The 20,813-nt window shown below is 39.1% G+C and overlaps 1 protein-coding gene across 2 annotated transcripts in view; it reads left to right on the plus strand.

The window, feature by feature from the left end:
- The window catches only part of MYOM1 (myomesin 1), a 71,199-nt gene continuing 50,386 nt past the window's right edge, over positions 1-20,813 (plus strand). Inside the window, exons 1-5 of one of the 2 annotated variants that reach the window (XM_061995230.1) lie at positions 1-428; positions 11,049-11,186; positions 15,120-15,330; positions 16,987-17,144; positions 20,580-20,672. In XM_061995230.1, coding sequence (XP_061851214.1) covers positions 1-428; positions 11,049-11,186; positions 15,120-15,330; positions 16,987-17,144; positions 20,580-20,672 — 1,028 coding nt within the window. Of the gene's footprint in view, positions 429-11,045; positions 11,187-15,119; positions 15,331-16,986; positions 17,145-20,579; positions 20,673-20,813 lie in introns of both variants that reach the window. The other variant, XM_061995231.1, reaches the window with a different exon arrangement.

Genomic DNA, 20,813 nt, shown 5'->3' on the forward strand with positions numbered 1-20,813 from the left:
ATGATGTCTTTGCCTTTCTACCAAAGACACCATGAGCACTATGACCGTGCATATCGCCATAAAGCACTGCAGTCCACTGTGAGCCAGTACCAAAAGGAAACAAAACGGAAATCTGCTGTGTATGCTCAAGGATCTACAGCTTACGCTAGGGGCTCTTCAGCCTATCGTCATGCATCTGCATCAGACTTCAGCCTTGACTCTTCAGCAGCATATAGTCATGGCTCTTCAGCCTATGACCTTGAGTCGGCAGCCTACAGCTATGGATCTACAGCCTATGATCACTCTGCTGCACAAAGTAAAAGATCTGCTGCCTACAGTCTTGAGTCCGAATCCCTCAGCAAGAGCTCAGCTGCCTACAGCCATGCATCTGATTCCATCAACAAGTTGGCTGCAGCTTACAGGCTGGGATCTGAAACCTACAGTCTTGGGTAAGTATGTCTGTCTTTGAAACAATATTCTGAAACAGGAATGTCCAGCCACTTCCCATTGAAATCAATGGCAAAGTTCTCCTTCTCTTCCACAGAAATTGTCCCTGTAACTAGGTGTTAATGCATTTTTGAGACTTCATGATTTCCTTTGGTTTTGGCTATGGGAAGGATTTGGTTTGTTGGACTAAAGCGTGTGCGATCGTTGGTCTGGCATAAGAAGAGCACTGACAGTGCTGATGTGGCTGAATGACAACATACTAACACTCTACACTGGTTAGATATGAGCTACCTCTCCTTCCAAGTTGTTTAGCCATATTAGTATAGCTGAATTTAACAAGCAAAGTTAAAATAGGTTTTGATTTGAGACCAGTTCTAATCTGGCCAGGCTGGAGCAGGAGAACTTAGGGCTGTGGACCTACTTGAGCAGGGAGGTTAGACTAGATGATCTCTAAAGGTCTCTTCCAACTCCTACCATTCTATGATTCTATGACATTTCAGCTGACATGTTCATATATCATTAAAAAATTCTTCTTTGCTCTTGTAGTTTCACTTTCATGCTGACTGATTGAAGAAATTGAAAACTTCATGCTGTGTATTGGTTGAGGCACACTATTTTCAAAGTAGGAATACCCTCAAGTGTTCATCTTGCGCTAGAAGAGCAGCTACGCTTAGCTGCCATGTTTTTGTTTTATTAAGATAACAAATATTGCTCAAGCAATTACATTAGCAGATTTTTTTTATATATTTGATATAATATTTGTGTGTAGCTCAGAGATTTACAGAAATTAGGGATGTATTAAAGTAAGATTAGAGCAGCTGTGAGCGAGTGAGGAAAAGATCAACAAATTATGATCTGAAACATATGCTGACTGTTTTATTAATATAAAATGTAGAGAATTATTAACATAACTGATCAGGACTTGTCCATCAGAAAATTTAAAATTTAAAAACAGCATATCCTCCAAGGATTGTGAATAAAGATGGAATTTTGTCAAAAAACTCTGAGGGAAAGAGTACCTGTACCACAGTAAGTAATAACTTGTGACTACAGCATTCACTTGGCTTTCAGGAAGTTCAGGATCAAGTCTCTGTTTGCCAGGGTCTGTTCAGGAATCTGAACTGCAGGCTGTCAGATCTCAGATGAATGACTTGACTACTTCACTGTCTTGGGCTGGGTAATATGCAGTCTTTGCTGTTGAAACAATGTCACTTGGAGCAGCAAGAAGCTCATTTACAATCTGCTGATGAAGGGAAGCAAACTGGGGATGCTGGGACTGAGAGTTGTTTCCAGAGAGAGTTGGATAGGGGAAGAAATCCCAAATTTCTGCAGTGATACAGCTGTGCCTACATGCTCTTGCCGAACCTAACCCAGATCTTCTCTCTTCTCATCAAAAATGCTCCCATAAGAAAATGGACCAATACTTGCAGTTGCAAAAAATTATTTTAAGAAAACTCACTTCCAAGTCCCAGTTATAAACACTTTGGTGATTCTGGTTTGTCAGATGAGTTTCTTCTGAAATCTGTATATTCTTGTAAATAACTCTAACATCATCAAAGTAATATTAAAGGAAATTGAATTGTTTAATTGGGAGAAAATGGAAAACTTTTCCATGTTTTTTCAGCTTTTGTTTTAAACTAGTTTATTTGTTGATACTTCCACAATGCTCTGTAGTACAGCAGTTGCCAACAGATTGATATACTATCCTGGTAACCAGATATAAGAATATTTAAGCTTCTGTTTTTCCTGTCATCCTGATTATGTTGGAGGTTTGAAAGACTCAGTTCTGCTTGTCGTGGTTTGGCCCAGCTAGCACAGCAGCACCACGACAGTCTCTTGCTTGGTGCCCATTTACGCCCACCCTCATTAGGATGGCAGTGGCCCCAGCGAAATGGCAGTAAAAAGATAAACAAGGCTGTTGTAGACTGAGACAAGAGCAGGGAGGGCTCACTGCCAATTACAGTTCTGGGCAAAACAGACTCCAGTACTCAACTTAGAGAGCAAAGTATGAAAGTTTATTCTACCTACAAGAAACAGAACAGAACAAAAAGCAAAAAGGGAGTAGGATGATGAGAAAGTTACAGCCAGTACTTTAAGATCTTCCTCCCCCATCCCTCCTTTCTTCCCAGGCCCAACTCCTGATATCTCTATCTCTACCTCCTCCTCCCTCAACGGCTCAGAGAGGCAGGGAATGGGGGATGTGGTCAGTCTACCACAGATGGGCTCTGCCACTTCTCTTTTCTCAGATGAAGATGACTCCTGACATTATTCCCCTGCTCCAATACGAAGTCCTTCCCCTGGGACACAGTCCTTAACGAACTTCTCTGGTGTGGGCTCTTCCCAGCAACTGCGCTTTGGCTGATACAGGGTCCCTCATACGGGACACAGTCCTTAGTGAATATCTCTGGTGTGGGTTCTTCGCCACGGTTGCAGTTTCTGCAGATATAGGGTCCCTCCCTCTGGACAAGGCCTCTTCTGGGCGTAAGTTTAATGAACTGCTTTGTTGTGGGTTCCTTCCCACAGTTCCAACTATGAACCTGGGATCCCTTCCATGGGACACGACCTTCTCCAGCCATAGTTTTAATGAAGAAAATCACTTCCCCTGGCTTGGGGTCTGTAGTGAAGTGATTGAGTCCCTCCCATGGGATACGGCCTCCTCTGGCCATAGTTACTGCTCCTGGCTCAGGGTTCTTAGCAAAATGAGTCTCTGGCCCTGATTCAGGGTTTCTAGCAAAATGAGTCACTGCCCTGACAATGGGGTCATTATCAAAATAAGTCTCTACCGCTGATGCAGGGTCTTTAAAGACATGCAAACAAATTACTGCTTCACCAGTCCTTTCCACAGAATGCTGGGGAGTCTCTGCTCCAGCACACCTCTGCCTGTCTTTCCTCACTGACCTTGGAGTCCGCATGGTTGTTTCTTCCTACTCCTTTCACCACCACCAGCTGGAGAAGAAGAGACAGAAGAAGGAAGAAACAGGAAGAAGAGGAAAAAGCCTCCTCTTCCGGCTTCTTCTTAAAAAGTGATCGTGGAAGTGTCTAGTTGGCTCAGCCCCAGAAGTGGGTCTGGCTCATAGATGGGGAGTTTTGAGAAACTACTTACAGGAGCCATCTTTACAACCCCTTCCCCCTTAACAGAAAAGGCTGTCATGTCAAACCATGACACCACTATGTAAGACTAGGACTTCAAGAGATTAGAAACACAGAATTTAAATCTCTCTTGCAGCAAACTTAATAATACATGAGAGAATATGTTCTGAATCGTAGTCTTTATATTTCACCTCATTTTATGGTTAATATGGCCTCTGTGGTGGCATTCATTTGGAGTTTTTGGAGCTTTTTTTGCTGGAATCTGCAAGAGATAAAGTACAACAAATAATGTGACTATATGCTTAAATGCAGTGACAATATGAAGTAATTCTTTCCAAATTTGTACTGTCTTCCCCACATAGCTGAGAACACTTCAGGGGATGATGTGGAGACAGAGAGTGTTACTATAATAAACAAAGCAAATCAAACACTTTCTGTTTTCATTTGTGTGAAAGGAATAGTGTAGTAAAAAAAAAAAAAAGAAAACAAGTCTTCAACTCTTTCGATTTTCAAAACGTAGAAAGTCCCTTGAATTGAAATGCTGTATCTAAATTATCTACGACAGTGGTGGTTGCTTGAAACCTGAATGGACACATGACTCCAAATCCAGATAAAATTATTTGACTAACAATTGATTATTGCATATCTTTGGATTTTAACATCAAATACACATTCGTGTAAAATGGATATAGTTTTGTGTATAAACTCCATTAAGCCCAACATGAAAATTATACCATTCAAACACTAAGTTTTTATTCCCTTAACTCCTTATTTTTACCTAAAGTAGTTTCTACTAAACTTTACAATACTTACAAAATTCAACTCTCATCTCCTTCTGTAGCCCCAGTACAGAAGAGAGTCTTCATAAACCAGCAGTGTTGACAAGCAGTTAGTGCTATGTAAGGAGTTTATCACAGTAAAACCATGGAGAAGGACTGAGGACTAAGTAACCTACAGGACTTTGACCTGAACACACTTCCCTGATGTTGAAGCCTCACTTGAGTGGAAAATATGCCCAGAGCATGGACTTAAACAGCTTGAAGGAGCTGCAGCTTGTGTTTTTATAAAGACAAAAAAGTCTCCCTTTGCAACTAGGCTGCCCCTTCTGCACCTTTAAGTCTTCTTCAAACCATGACAGCTTGAAGAGGTAAAAAGAGAGAAATGAAAACTGGCAATACCAAGACCAAGCACGGAAGCTTGCAGCTTTGCTGGTTACGGTTTACCAAAGCTGCAAAACCCTGGGCTCCTAAACAAAAGTGAGTTGCACCATGTAAAGATTGCCACTTCACACCTAGCCCTCCCTAGCAGCTCATGGGGCTATTTCTAACTATATCATAGAATGATAGAATGATAGGGGTTTGGAAGAGACCTTTAGTCCAACCCCCCTGCTGAGGCAGGTCCACCTAGATCAGGTCACATAAGAACACATCCAGGGAGATCTTGAGGACGTCCATGAAAGGAGACTCCACACCCTCCCTGGGCAGCCTGTGCCAGGTCTCCATCACCCTCACCTAAAATAGTTTTTTCTTATATTTAAGTGGAACTTTTTGTGTTCCAGCTTCATCTCATTATCCCTCATCTTGTCACTAGATACTATAGAAAAAAGGGATGTCCCAGCCTCCTGACAGCCACCATTTTAGATATTTGTAAATATTAATGAGATCCCCTTCAATCTCCTCCAGACTAAACAGCCCCAGTTCCTGCAGCCTTTCCTCATATGAAAAATGCTCCAGTCCCCTGATCATCTTTGTGGTCCTGCGCTGGAATCTCTCCAGAAGTTCTCTGTCCCTCTTCAGCTGGGGAGCCCAGAACTGGACACAGTACTCCAGATGAGGCCTCACCAGGGCAGAGTAGAGAGGGAGAAGAACCTCCCTTGACCTGCTGGCCACACTCTTCTTGATGCATCCCAGGATGCCATTGGCCTTCTTGGCCACGAGGGCACATTGCTGGCTCATGGTTAGTTTATTATCAATCAAGAATCCCAGATCTCTCTCTGCAGAGCTGCTCTCCAGCAGGTCAACCCCTAGCCTGTACTGGTGCATGGGGTTGTTCCTCCCGAGGTGCAGGACTCTGCACTTGTCCTTGTTGAACCTCATGAAGTTGCTCTCTGTCCAACTCTCAAGCCAGTTGAGATCCCACTGAATGGCAGCACATCCTTCTAGGGAATCAGCCAGTCCTCCCAGTTTGGTGTCATCAGCCAACTTGCTGAGGGTACACTCTGTCCCCTCATCCAGGTCGTCGATGAATATGTTGAACAAGACTGGCCCCAGAACCGATCCCTGTGGAACTCCACTGGCCACAGGCCTCGAACTCAATTCTGTGCCATTGGTAACCACCCTCTAGGTTGTGTCATTCAGACAGTTCTTGATCCACCTCATCATCCACTCATCCAAGCCACACTGTCTGAGCTTTCTTTTGGGAGACAGCATCAAAAGCCTTGCTGAAGTCAAGGTAAATGACACCCACTGCTCTCCCCTCATCTAGCCAGTCAGTTATGCCCTCATAGAAGGCCATCAGGTTAGTCAAGCAGGATTTCCCCTTGGTGAATCCATGTTGATTCCCCCGATAACCACCTTTTCCTTCATACATTCAGTGATAACATTCAGGATGAGTTGTTCCGTCACCTTTCCAGGGATGGAGGTGAGGCTGACCGGCCTGTAGTTTCCTGAGTCGTCCTTCCTGCCCTTTTTGAAGACTGGAGTGACACTGGCCTTTCTCCAGTCCTCAGGCACCTCACCTGTCCTCCATGATTGTTCAAAAATGATGGAGAGAGCTAAGCAACCACATCAGCCAGCTTCCTCAGCACTCCTGGTTGCAGAGTGCTGCTGCTTTGACCTTTGCAGAGGCAGAAGTAGCAGGGTGGGCTGCTTTCCCTGAGGAACAGGCAGGGTCTGTAGAGACGAGAGTGGCAACCATTGTTACAGCCACCTGTCATCTTCCTTGTCCCATCCTCAGGGGTTGCCAATGTGGGCAGTTTGGTTCCTGTAGGAGGACCTCTGTGTGCTCCTGAGAAGCTTTGAGCCAGGTCTACCAAAGCTACTTATAGCACTACAGGCCTGCCAGAGCAGGACCTCCTAGAGTAGGTCACAGAGGAACTTGTCCAGGTGGGTTTAGAAAGTCTCCAGGGAAGAAGACTCCACAACCCATGAACCAATGACTTGCTTAGAGAGAAAACAGAAGTTATTGGTGTGGTTCAGGCATTTGCATAGATTTTCAGGTCAGGTGAAATAGCAAAGACATTGCATAATTCAAGCAAACAAAGGAGAGATACTTTACTAACTTGCAATTAAATAGGTCAACAGAGAGGAAGTGTGAATGCTCTTCTGAGCAATATTGTAAACAGGACCGAGACAGGGCTGAGTAAATAATACACTTTGAGAAACATGAGAAGACCATGATCTGGACACTACTCATCCTTTGGTTTATTATAGGTAAGGGTTAAGAAAGTGGCTTCAAAATCGTAGCCAAGCATGGCTATCATTTTAATAACACCTACTATATGGAAACAATTTCCCCTTAAAAAAAAATTGTTGAGGAAGCTGTGTTAGAGAACAACATGATTATTACCAGCAATATTGCCTTGGCCTGTGACAAATCTGCCAGCAATTTAAAATTAATATGGTGACCAGAGAGTGCCTCTTATCTTTAGAGGGTGGCTTTAAAGAGCTCTCTTCTGAAAATCCTTTTTTCCCAGAACTCATTTTGCCAATCTATTATCCTCTTTAAGGTGAGTAAATTTAAATGTTGCATGTTAGGAAAGAAGCTGCTGCTGGAAAGAGCCTGGAAAATGCTCTTGGCTAATGGAGTTTCTCCAGCAGGTGCAGCTGGTACAGCCATTGTGTATATCAAATTGATCTCTTTGCTGTTGGAATAAAGTGAGGGAGAGATGTAACAAAAGCATGCTAAGGACGGGTGTCTTTTCAAGCAGTGGTGGAATAAAAAAAGGAATAGGGTATTGTGGTCCACTCGTAGAACAAATTTCTAAGTCCGATGGAAGCAGAACTTCTTTCTGCAAGATGGGAAGCCTGTCCATTCAGGCACAGAAACAAGGACAGTGCCAACATATTGAAATATATTTTTAGTTGAGAATAAGATATCAAAATAAAACTTCTGTTTAGGAGCTTTAGAGGACCTGCACAGTGTAGTTGTCTTTAGTTTCTCTGTTGTGCTAGAGGGAGTGTCTATCTGTTTTTTACATCCTCACATGACAGTGTCTGCATCTCTGGCACTTAGACAGCTCCCAGTTCACTGACTCTACTGCAAAACTAGGAAAATACTGTTTTGGATATTTTAACATGCTGAAAAACATCAAGTAATCAGGACAGTTGCCTTGGGTCAGCGACCTTGATAAGGCAGGACAGATAGTATCTGACCTGGAAATAAACATACATCCAGTAACTGGGCATATCAAATGGGGCTGAAAGCTGTTAAAAGGTCATGGTACTGTTCCTCTCTGTGAAACTAGAGAGCACTGATACCCTGCTCCTTCTCCTCTGGGGAGATTCTGTTCCACGTATCAGGTAAAAGGTTGAAACATTTTTAAATAAAGGGCAAGATCTTAGAATCTGATTCAAGAAAGCAGACTCCTCCTTTGGGATTCCTACGTGATGGCTGTAGGCAGGATTTGAATTTTGTGTTGCACGGGAAGAAATAGTAATAGTAAAAAAGAAGAACAGTGAAATAAACCTGGTGATAGAAATAGCAATCCATTTGTTTTCCCATGCAAAGAGCTCCATTTGAGTATGCATTTCTACTAGCCTCCATATATCTCGGTCTAAATGGAAACAAATGATAAGAGGATTTGGAAGCATCTTCTTGTGCTTCAAATTTATTCGTCTCAGCTCTTGCTTCATACAGTACAAAACTAAAAAATACTCTGGGTACCTCTCTGGAAACACTAGCTGGATGCTCCAATGTGGTCATTAAGCAATTAGAAATTTACAAACATATGTAAGAGAAAGTGAAAATAAAAGAGAAAGCATATTGTGTCAGTGTCTTAATCCCAGGTATGAAATAACATGGTAGTTGAAATACTAGGTCAGAATCACAAAATCATTTAGTTTGAAAAAGACTTTCAAGATCACTAAATCAAATTGCTGAGCCAGCACTGCCACATCCAACACTAAACCACATTTTCCAGGTGCAATTCTGATCATCTCATCTTAAAAAGTACAATCTGAAACTAATAAAGAATCAGATATCAGCAAGGAGAGTAGTGCGAGGCGTGGAACACCTTCTGTCAGGGTAAGACACAGGGCTCTTTGGGAAGGAAGCAAATGTAGGCATGTGATATTAATGTAAAAAGTAGTGAAAGATGTGCAGAGAGTGAACACGGAACAATTTTTCACCCAAAGCAGCATGTAAGCACAAAACAGATTATAAAGTGTCAGACTAAAAGAGGTTCAAAAGAATGTGCCATTTTAACATATATAGATAAATTGGAAGCTCATTTCTAGAGCCAGGATGCAACCTCTGGCTCAGGATGTCCCAACAGCTTTGCTTGAAACAAAAAGGATTTATCAAGGAAGGCATTTCTTTACACAAACTTTAATTTTATTTACTCTTGCCCACTGCTGGAACAGGAAAAAGCATCTTTTAGACCTGCTTTTAGCACGTCTAAAAGCATCACTGGCATTACTCAATGAAACGCTTCTCACTGGGGCCTTGTTTAGTCCAGGTCAAGTTTCTGGGAGAGCAAATAACTGAAGTAAATTGGTCAGAGTGTTGTGTCAGCAATCTGAGAACAGCAGACAATTACAGGATCCACATGGATCCATTATTCAGCTCACAGTTACTCTCTGTGCTTTTAATAGCTGAGTGCTCCTTCCTCTGTACCACTACAAAGTATCAGGACCTAACCCTTGCTCTTAGAAGACAGCACAAAAACTTGCACTGCAGCTGCCTCTTCCAGAGAAAGAATAATAAAAGAGGGAAAGGTATTTAGAAAGGTTCTTTTCTGGTCCTGAGCACATACACACAAGGAACAACTGAAGGATGCAATAACATGAATGATCCAGGAGTAACAATCCAGAAAATAATCAGGCTACTGCAGTAAAAGGGGCCTCAATCAAGAGGTGTGTGGTTTAGAAAACTTGGAAGAGAGTAATAATCAGCTGTGCATGTACAGTGCTTTTATCCCAGTCATCATATCTCAATCTAATTCCCAGTTCTATCCCTGTTTCTCAGGCTCCATTGTGATGGAGATCTCTAGCATTAATCTGAAGGATTTGGCGAATATTTTTGAAAAGCAAGCTGTGGAAGGTAGAAAAAATGAAACTGAGATATTCATCTTCAAACACTTGGGAATGTTAAGCAAAGAGAACCTATAGCTATTTATTCTTTCCTTTAAAAATAATTTAGAGAGTTTTAAGTGAAAGATAGGAAACACTCTGACACATAGGAAAGATGTCAATGAAAGGCCTAGCAGAGAGTGTTGGGACTCCTATTCACAATCCCCATTAATATCCCCTATATGTGTGTGTAACCTGGACCTTAACAGAACACTAAACTGACAAGACAGCCAAATTCTCCTTTAAAAACAAAGAGCTAATCTGGATTCAACAGTGCTGAATGATGATTTGGAGGGTTGGACTAGATGATCTCTAAAGGTCCCTTCGAGCCCCTACCATTCTATGATTCTATGATCCTATGAGCCTTCTTGATCTACAAGCAACTGGGAATCAAGTGGTCTCCTAAAGGGTTCAGCATAAAGCCCCTAGGAAATCTGATGGCCGTCAAAGTTAAAATTCCAGTTTTGTCCCATTTTAATATAGGACAGGAATAAAATTCATCTGCTAAGTAAAGAACTAAAGCTCCTTACAGATTATAGTTCAATTATGAAAAATTATGAAAATACTTTACCTTTGCCGTTTCTCACCTATGTGTTTGTGGTTGGCCATAGTGATTGTACCACATGATTGCTTCACACACTTTGGAGTCGATGGTGGGGAGAGGAAACTTTCCCTTTGGTTTGCTCTTCATTCTTATCTGTGCTATGAATGGTGTTACTTCACTCAGCTCTCCACTTTCAACGGACTAGAGAGCAGTGGAAGTGGCAATGCTGGTTGCTGAGCAATACACCTACCTACAATTTGTGTAGACAGACTTAAATGCATTATTACTTTGAGGTGTTTTCAAACCAACATTTTGGTTGAGGACAAGAAAATTTCAGGACTGTACATTTTGGAAAAGCAGAAGTTATTAGTTCAGATATGATCTTCAGAATTACTCAGTGCTCTCAGTGACTTCAGGATCTGCCAAAACTGAGCTATTAAATATGCATTGCAACAAGTATATTGTTTATTCTCTCTATTTAGATTTCATATCAAGGGGCATTGGTGTTAATATTTGTAATGACGAGTTTGTCAAAAGTGCATTTAGTTATGTGTTTAATAACTCTGAAACCATGGATATTAAAAATTGTATTTTCTTGCTTATCAATCAAGAGAGTAAAAATGTTTAGTTCTGTAATCTTATTTTGGAGTGTTTCTTAACAGCTTTTAAAAAACATAACAACAATATTTTTGTTTCAGACTGAAAGATTCCAATTTAATGATTGAAGATCAATCCTATAAGATGAGTCCCAAAGCAAAGAGAGCAAAACAGAATTTGGTATCTGAGGATAAGGAGAACAAAGCCATAGATTACTCAGTGCCCATATTCACGGGACGGTATGTTCATTTTCCGTTTGTTTGTATCTTATTTCTGCCATTTTATTAACAAATTATAAAATAACAAATCCATTAATCTTTTTATACACACAGAGATCTCAAGGTGACTTTTTGCGCTTCACATCAGTGATAAAAAGACACAGAGAAGTCAAATGACTAGCAGAAAATCAGACACTGATCATCCAGAGCCAGGACAAATGAGCTTAGGTGTCTGGACTTTGTTTTGAGCACATCAGGGCTACTTTCTATTAAATTAAGATATAATTATAACTATGCTTATTTGAAACCTGACAAGCATATTGTGCACATTGTTTTGCTTATTCTTTTGATTTGAAGACTTGTTCTGTACTTCAACATCTCTTACCAAGCATTGCACATAGAAACAATGAAACAATATGCTAATGTTTTGTTCTAGCACAGTGAAAAGTCTGGAATGAAACCAAATGCTTTCTCATATCCATCATAATGATTCATACTGAGCTCAGGTGTTGGTGATATTTATTGCAAGGTTACTACTGATGTGACATATCTTACTGCAGTATTGTCGTCAGTAAAGCTGAATGTGAACTTGATGTGGAAGCCAGAAACAACATGAGCAAGGACGCTTCCCTGCCCTTTCTGGGGCATGACATACCGATTTTGTCAGGAGTCTCCAGCAGTTTGAATATAGTCACTTGTTTAGATTAATACACAGTGGGATGTGGTGTAGAAAACTAGTACCGCATTGGAGGCCAGGAGAAAAATTTCTTGCTCACCTGCAGCTGAATAGAAACATTCTCTTAACTTGTCTTACTTCTGCAGCACAACGTTTTCCATGGGATGCTTCCAAGCTGTTTCCAGGAGCCAGTGCTTTCTCTTTACTGCTTAATTAACATCTAATGTCACTTCTGCCTTATGTCCAAACTTATTCTTTCATGTGAAACTAAGTTCCACCTTTTCAGTGGAATATGTTATTGCTTTGGCAATTTGAGTATTTGCACTTTTGTGATGAGACCAGCAGTTTTGGTTTTTTTTCTTTCCCACTGTCCCCGAGTAATTTTTTTCCTCACTGCTTGTACATTTCTGTGTCAGATTCACTGTTCTTTGATCCAATCAACATTCAGAAGCAGATAGTGATGCCTTTTTAAACCGTTGCTTTGTAGTTTCAGCTATATCTTCTGTGATAGAAATACATAAATATGTCTCACACAAGACTTGCAGTAACATATTTTCAAGGCTTCTCATTACTTTTGCATCTCACAAAGTGTTTCTGCTTATGCAGCAGTAGATTTGCAGCTCACTGTCATCTGTCTTCCATGCCTTCAAGCAGAAATATGTCTTCGTTATTTTTTTTATCTATGCTATACTTTGCATAGAGACCCTACATTAAAAGATATTGTTGGATTCTTACATCATTTTTAACAATCCTTCTTCTACTTGCTGTTGTTGGTATCAATGTTATTTTTTGCGCATGGCAACTCAGGAAGTTGTGTGTGCTTTTGTGACACTAAAATGACACAAATGGGAGGTTTTTTTATTAGTTAAAAATATTAAAAGAGTATATGATTATTAGGATGCTCAACTCAACAGGACGTGAAATGGTTGGAGTATCTGTTTTAGGGTTTTTTTTCTGCTGGTATCATGTTCACGGCTGCATGCCAAGACTGCAGAAGTTGCATGCCACCTTCTTGTCAGATATTTATTTTTATTTGAAAGATAACAGCTGAGGCCCATTGAGCCATATGTATGTCATACGTCATTCCCAAATTCCCCTGTGAAACTGACGTGTTGTTTCTCATGGGCAGATAGCTTTTTCAAGGAATAGTTATTTATAAAGGTCAGGTTTTCATGGGTTCATCAGAGCTGTTGCCCATGCTGCTGGATGACCTTCAGTGCCATGTCACCATTTCCATTGTTTGGTTCTATTTTGGAGCCTTCAGGCTCTGCTGTAAAAATCTCCATTGCCCAGATTATTCACATCACAACTGCTCTTCTTAAACACCTAGCTTAATCCTTGCGAGATAAAATTAAGGACAGACAGCATTCTAGACAATAAAACACCCAGAGCATGATTTAATGCCATAGATGCTAATGATACTGGATGTGGCTCATGGAACTATTTGCAGCCACTAATAAGCCTATGATGAGGGATTGAAAATAGCAGATACACTATAAATAATATTATGTGTGTGCCATTTGGGGTTTCATCCCATTGTACCTGTTTGAAAACTATTTTCTACTGAAACTCCTGGGACTTGACAGCTGAATCAATTCTTAAATAGTACTGTGTGCTGTTTCTTATGCACTCATCATTTCAGGGAACACATTTCTCTTTGATCTGGGAAGATTATAACAGAAAAAAGTGATTAGCAAATCTAAATATTTAAAACTGTTGATCAAAAGCATCTGGGGACTACTACTGCAGATGACTAGGCTGAGTCCTATATTATTCTGAGGACATTCATCAGCTCCCAGAAGATGCTTTATGCCCCAAGGAGAGGGTCTGTACTGTTAAGTGTCTGAGATCTTAACTGCTGTAATTAAGGAAGAAACAATGTCAACTTGTTTTTGAAGGAAAATGACACTGATTCATTTAAATGTAGACAGCTACATTCATATTAATTAAACTGAGTTTTAAAAATTGTCATTAGAAACTTCTGCAATAAATCTGCGGTTTTACATTACATTTGTGGGGGGAACTTATGTCCCTAAATTAAGGGAATCAATCATCCCACTGATACTTTTAAGGATCATAATGTTAAAGCAACCTGAAACACAGAATGTTCAAGGCAGAGTTTAAACATATAAGGAAGGTCAAGGCTCTATGCTAAGTAAGTATTTTAGTCTTTTGAGAAATTTTTATGCATAATTAAGTTTACAGCACATTCCACTGCTCAGCTGTCTTGCATCTCACTGAACTGGCTTCATAGCCCAAAGAGAAGGGGCTGGACAGTTAATTATGGGCTTGAATCATAATTTTCTTCAGTGTTGAGGTATGCTGTCAAATGTATAATATTAGCAATCTTAAAGAAAGCAGAAAATTTTTTTTTTCATTTTTTATGCTTTTTAGCATTAGTAAGAGTTTTACGGTAAAATAGTGAGGCTATGCTTGAGTGCATTCTGGAAATTAACAGAGGCTGCTTTCTCCATTGTGTTTGCAAGATGGCACTAAACGAGAACTTAAATAGAATCTCTTTTCCATGTGCCTTTTAATGTTACCCTAAAGTAACTAAACTCTACTGAAGGATATTAATCCTCTCCTTCAGTCAAGGAACTCTCGTTTAAGCACTACTATAGCAGCTATAATGTCCTGACAGTGTCAAAATAAACTGCAATGGTTCTTCCACATGTGCATATGGAAAAAGGATTGTACACACTGAATGTAACTGTTCTTAGCATCTCACCTCTGCAGAAAGCCTGAGGAGGATGCTTCAAGAAAATCCTTAATCATCTTGAAAACATTTGAAAGAGCAGTTGTCCTACAAAGGATTGAGTTTTCTGTGACTAAAAGTAACTTTTTATGATTTACAGTAATATTGTTTTCTCTTTAAATCACAAATGAGAACATTGTTATACAGCTACAATCATGTCCTGTCCCTTTAGTAGTGTACTTGTGAATGCTGCAGCCTTAAGTTAATAGCAGATCTGTGAGTATGCCTTACACTAATCTTTATAGTGTGGAGATACAAAACTACAGCAGAATAATAGTAAACTGAAAATATGTATGGCATCGTTATACAAAGAGGCATTGAAAATAACTAAGACTTTAGACTGTGAAATAGTCATTCTGCTTTACCTTTCCATGTTTCTTCTTTGAATACCCATGAGACAGTACTAGGATAAATATGTTATGAAATAGTGTTGACCACTGCAGTTGGCTAATTTGACAGAAAGTTAAGTGGAATATGTTCTCAGCACTTTCCAATGAGTTCTGCTTTTAAAAAAAAATTTCAGAGAAGTGAGCATCAGTGGGATCACGGACACGGAAGAGGAAAGAATTAAAGAAAGTGCTGCATATGTTGCCAAGAGGAACCTTTTTGCCACAGGTGAAGGTGTTAGTGTCAGCAAGGTGGCCAAGTCAACTTCTGAAGAGGAACATCATGAAAAAAAATCGAGGAAAGTAGCGATTCGGGAGTCTGCTGAACGGGTGGCCCTGCAGAAAACGGTAAAAGAGTAGAAAGGAACACCTAGGCTGTATACAGCATGAGGCTTCTTTGACTGGTGTTTATGAAATGCCTAGCACAACAGGGCCCTGATTTACACCATGGACAATCACAATAGTGTTAGTGGAATACTAAAGTGTTTTCAATGACTTATAAGTCTTGTTGTCTTGGTGTTAGGTACATAAGAGGCACTATACCTGAGGAAGGCACCAGGAATGTTTCTGTTGTGCTGGGAGAAAAGGAGGGAGAATGAGGCCAAGGAAAGCTTTTTAGTCATGACAATACCTAGTTAAATGACACAGCATCTTTCACTTGGACTATGAGGGAGTTTCTGGCCAGAGAAGAAAGGTGTCAATATACCTTTTGGGGCCTGGGAACAATCTTGTCCAAAGTGTTTACCCCAGAGTTTTAATCACAGGGTGTAAATTAGAGAGGGAATTGCCAAAGACATCTGGAACTGAATCTCTAATTGTGGGTTGCTTTGATATTATTGTGCAACTTCTTAAAACATAATACTGAGAGTGTAATTAAAAACAGGACTGGTAGAATATATTGAGTGCAAATAAATATGTTTCATTTAGAACATGTTTTGCGCAAAAGAATTGGTGATGTAAAATATCCTCACGACTTGAGGTTGGAAAGGGTGTAAACACTTTGAAGGACAAGGTAAAAATTCAAACTAACCTAAAAAACCTGAGAAATAGTAAAGATGAAGAACCAATGGAAATTACTTCACACAAAAAGGAGAAAGTAAATGGCAAGTGCCTGGCTAGGTAGAAGTACCTGAGGAAATTATACCTGAGGAATTATAACAGGTCACAAATTTAATGTCAGTCACTGTTGTATAAAAAAAAAAAAAAAAAAAAGCCACTCTAGAGTGTGTAAGCAAAAAATATTGTGACTAAAACACGGGTAGCAATTATTTGTGCTTGAGACTATTGGACGTCTGATAATGAGTAGTTACTCCTTTATGAACATTGAGGACAAGTAAAATCTATCAAGAACTGAAAAACCATAATTGTAAGGAAAATTTGTGTTGCATAGGTTATAAAAGACTAAGAGGATTATGAAAGCTGTCTTCTTTTAAGAATCTTAATACAGGGACCTGTAATTCTCCATACATGTGAGAGTAAGGGCAGGAAATAGTTTCGTTCACGGAAGGCAAGATTTATAGTATATTAGGAATTTTTTTTCCATCTCTATAGATAGCCAAGAAGTTGTAACAGTTCCCTTGAGAGGATGAAAATCCCATCAGCAGGAAAGGTTTGAGAGCAGGTCTGTTAGGTGATCTAGGTGTATATGATCTTGCATTAGAGCAAAAGTACAGAAGACATCTGAGATTCAGATTTATTTCACTTTTCACTCTATACTAAAAAAACATAAAACTTAAATGTGAAGAATTATTTTACTTAGAGTAGTTTACAACAAAAAAAAAAAGCTCAGTAAAATGAAATCTAGCTACTTTGGAAGCAGAACTTCTTGAAAATGAAAACTGTGTTTTCTATGTGCAGCTGAGATAAACACATTAAGTATGTCTGTCTGGATTTTTAAATAAAAATTACATTATTTTAAACTGCTTTTTAAAAAATATGCTTTTTACATATTACTAATTTCCATTTAGAACTACTGGAGTTTATAATAAAATGTTTCTTTTTCAGATAGAAGAGACTCAGGCATTCCATAAAAAGTTGAATCAAGATAAACTTTTACACGCTCCTGAGTTTATTATTGAGCCTCGTTCCCACACTATCTGGGAAAAGCAAAATGTCAAATTTCATTGTTCTGTGGCTGGCTGGCCAGCACCCCGCGTTACGTGGTAAGTTTGTATCTTTGAAATCCACTACATAATCAATATCTGAAGTTAACTGCAGTGAGTGTGGGGTTTTTTTTTTGGAAAGATAAAAGTTCAATTAAAAAAATCAGACATAGAGGCCTGTCAAACACCTTTTAAGTCACTTTTACAAAAAGAAAGCAAAATATTAGAAGGGAAGATAATAATTTGTGTAACAACAGTCGGAATACTAAGATTTTTTTTTTCATAGAGGCATCTAACATTTTTTTCTATATGCTGGTGAAGGAAAAATAGCAGTTTAATTTATCATCAGTATTATCCTTAAAATAAAGTTTTCCAGATACTTCTGTTTAGTCCACAAATGCCATCAATGTCTTTGAAGTATTAGAGCATGCTTGGTTTAAGAACTTGGCTGCTGAGCAGTTATAGTACAGAATCTCCATGAAACTGATATCTCATGATGTAGGGTGTTCTTAGCAGACACATCGCAATTATTTGCAGTCAAAGACTGTAGATTGAACCAGGACAATCCAAATTTTCTGAAAGCTTTGTAGTCTATTGGAAACTTTCTATTCACTTGAATGATCTTTGGACTCAATTTTTACTGTAAGAACTTCAAAATATACTCTTGGACATAGCTGAAAGTCTAATTTGACTCTTGGATTAAAGTTTACCCTAACTGGAATCTAATTTACCTTAATTAATAGTGATTGGTGAAACTTTACTGTCTCACCATCTACTTAGCTGATTTTTTTAATCTATTTCATGCTACATAGATCCCATCAAGTTGTTAAAGTAACGCGTAAAAACTTTTTCCCAAGCATAAAATGAGATTTGATACTCATTTAATTTAAAAGATTCTTCCAGAATCTGTATATAAAACATACATATGTGTTTAAAAAGAAATAATAAGCCTGTGTTCAGCATTAAGCATTCATTAGGAACAAGTCCTATGGAGATTCTGTTTGTGGAGACAGCAGAAAACATCTTCTATATCACGATATTAAGTGATACTCGTATTTTGCAATTTACTACTTGAATTGCTTAGTGGACTCTGTTTATTCAAGTCTTAAAAACCTTAGGCTCTGGGCTTGGTAAAAAGTGCTACTAAGAGGTACATTAATAGACTAGAGCTGATGTCCATGAAATCACTTGATGTCTCTCCTTAGACTATAACAACCAATAGACAAGCTCTGCACAAATACATTTTTCCTGTCACGTAAGAGTTGTGAGTGCCCTTTGTTGACATTCCTCCTAGAGAGTATTCCAGACAAACACTTCAGGTCTGGTCTCAGCTGGATGTGCGGAACGGTCAGCTATGCTCATGGCTGTAATCCAGCTCTGTATCCTGAATCCTAACCAAGAAAGTGAGAGCTGGGCCATTTTCACTTTGATTGAGATTCACCTTAGCCCAAAAACCTGAAGTAGTTAAATCAAGCCTTCAGCTCTCTTTCTTTTCTCTCACTATGAACCAGCCTTTCATCTAAGTGCTAAATGTAGATGGTGGAAATTAACAGGTCATTTTGCCATACATCTGAATTCCAAAGGGATTTCAGTTTGCAAAAGGCTACTGATGGAAAAAAGAGCTCACAGCCATTTCAGCAGGTATCTTTGCTCTGAGATACAGAACAGTGCTGACCTGGATCTGTCAGCTTTCATTCAGCATTTCTTACATGATGTCAATCAAGTGTTCCAAACAGTTGTTCTCTGTACAAGCAATGAAGATCTTTTCACACTCTGCCTGAAAAATGATAAGAATTCATGGACTTTCCCTAAAGAAAAACTTACTGTCTGATGCAGCTGTTCTGACTCCCTTGGATAAAGCACATGGAAAACCCAGGACATCTGAAACCAGTAGCAGAAAGCATAAACTATCAGCGCATAATGACAGTGGGAGGTTGCGGTCCAACATTAGCTAATGACTTGGCTGTTCTGGAATCTGTGTTCCCAGAAATAACAAGTGGTCCTAACACATGAGCCCTATTCTCTCCATAGAGGAACGTAAATAAGTGACAATTGAATCAGTTATTTTTTACTAACCTGATAATGGAGATAAAAGAAGCTCAAGTCTTCTTCCTACTGGCATGACAAAGTTTGTGTCTGCACAACACCCCATGCTACCAGTGTCTTCACTGCCAACAGGATCCAAGGGCTGCCGAACCCTTTGGAGAAAAATTAAACAAATTATGTCATCAAGTTCTGTTTCACAGGATCTCATACTCCCTGAAAAACTATTAGGAACTGATGGCATTATTCTGTTTTCAAAACTATTTGACTCGGTACATGCAATATAAAGCTGCCAATATTCCCAGGCAGATCAGCCTGGGGGACACCATCACACAGGTGAGCTGAAGAGTGATGGTGATAGATTACTTTTACTGGACCCGTCTCTTACTTTTTGCTATAAGTCAGGATAATGCATTCTTTCTTTATAGACCTCAAATCAGTCCCAAATATACTGAATACAATTTAGTGTGTAATTTTATTTGAGTCTCATCACTATTTTGTTCTGTATTAATAGTGCTTACTTAAGACAAGAGTTCACTCAAACTTTTACTTGGTTACATGTTGTGTTGTCCAGTATGAGTGACTTTTAATGCAATGATTGGTGGTGAAGAATTTACTATGAACTACTGAACTCTCCCTTTGTGAGAGATCATATCATATCATATCATATCATATCATATCATATCACGGTTAATGTAACTGTTAATATAACTGTTAATATAAACCCTGAACTTAACAGTGCCAGCTCACTACTGACCCATACTACTTCATTCCTTCAAATTACTTACTGGGAATTTTAACAGTAAGCTTTTTCTACCTGAAGATATACCTGTACCAGAAAATATTCACAATGTATACCTGTAAGGCCAGAGAAGTTTTTGGTAGCACAACTTTTCCAAATCCCTCGCTGCAATGGACTTTATCAGCAAGACAATTTTTCTTTACCAGTCTAACCCTTTTGTAGCTTCTGTCAACTTAGGTATGCAAGTGAGCAAAAAATTAACTTTCTACCTGACATTTTTGTGAGTATGCAGGTTTTAAAAGTAGCTTGACTATGTAAACAAACAAATAAACAAAAAGTGTATGATACCTAGTAGGTAAGGATACCACAGAATTTTCACTGTTTGCAATTCACAAAACCGAGATGTTGCTTATGTGACTCCTCCATTCCTTTACAAGTAGTTACATGAAGTTCCTGGTAATATAAACTGAATCTCATTGCATTCAAGACTATTTTTTTCCTTCTACTTAGAAAGTAAAATGCACCTGAGGCAAGTCAAAGAGAGAGATTTTAAACTTACAAAGATATGTAATGTCTTCCAAGGAAATTAGACTACAGTTTACCTAGGAGAAACATGCAGAAACTGATATTCTATTTCAAACATCAAATATTTCAAAGTATATAATTATACACTTCTGTTTGTGGCATACTGTTTCTTTGATTTTCTACAGGTACAAAAACAATGTGCCCATTGATGTTCAGGCTCACCCTGGCAAGTATATCATTGAAAGTCGATACGGGCTGCACTCACTGGAGATTAGCACGTAAGGGTATACTAGATAATTTACTAAATAGCTTAAGATGAAATGTTGCTATAGGTTGAGACCTGAAAAATGTAAACATATGTGCTGGGAAGGTAAGAGGTATTGAGTTTGTACATCTGAGGTGAATACTGTCTACAAAAT

This window comes from Colius striatus, chromosome 4 (assembly GCF_028858725.1).
Source record: "Colius striatus isolate bColStr4 chromosome 4, bColStr4.1.hap1, whole genome shotgun sequence".
Lineage (NCBI taxonomy): Eukaryota > Metazoa > Chordata > Aves > Coliiformes > Coliidae > Colius > Colius striatus.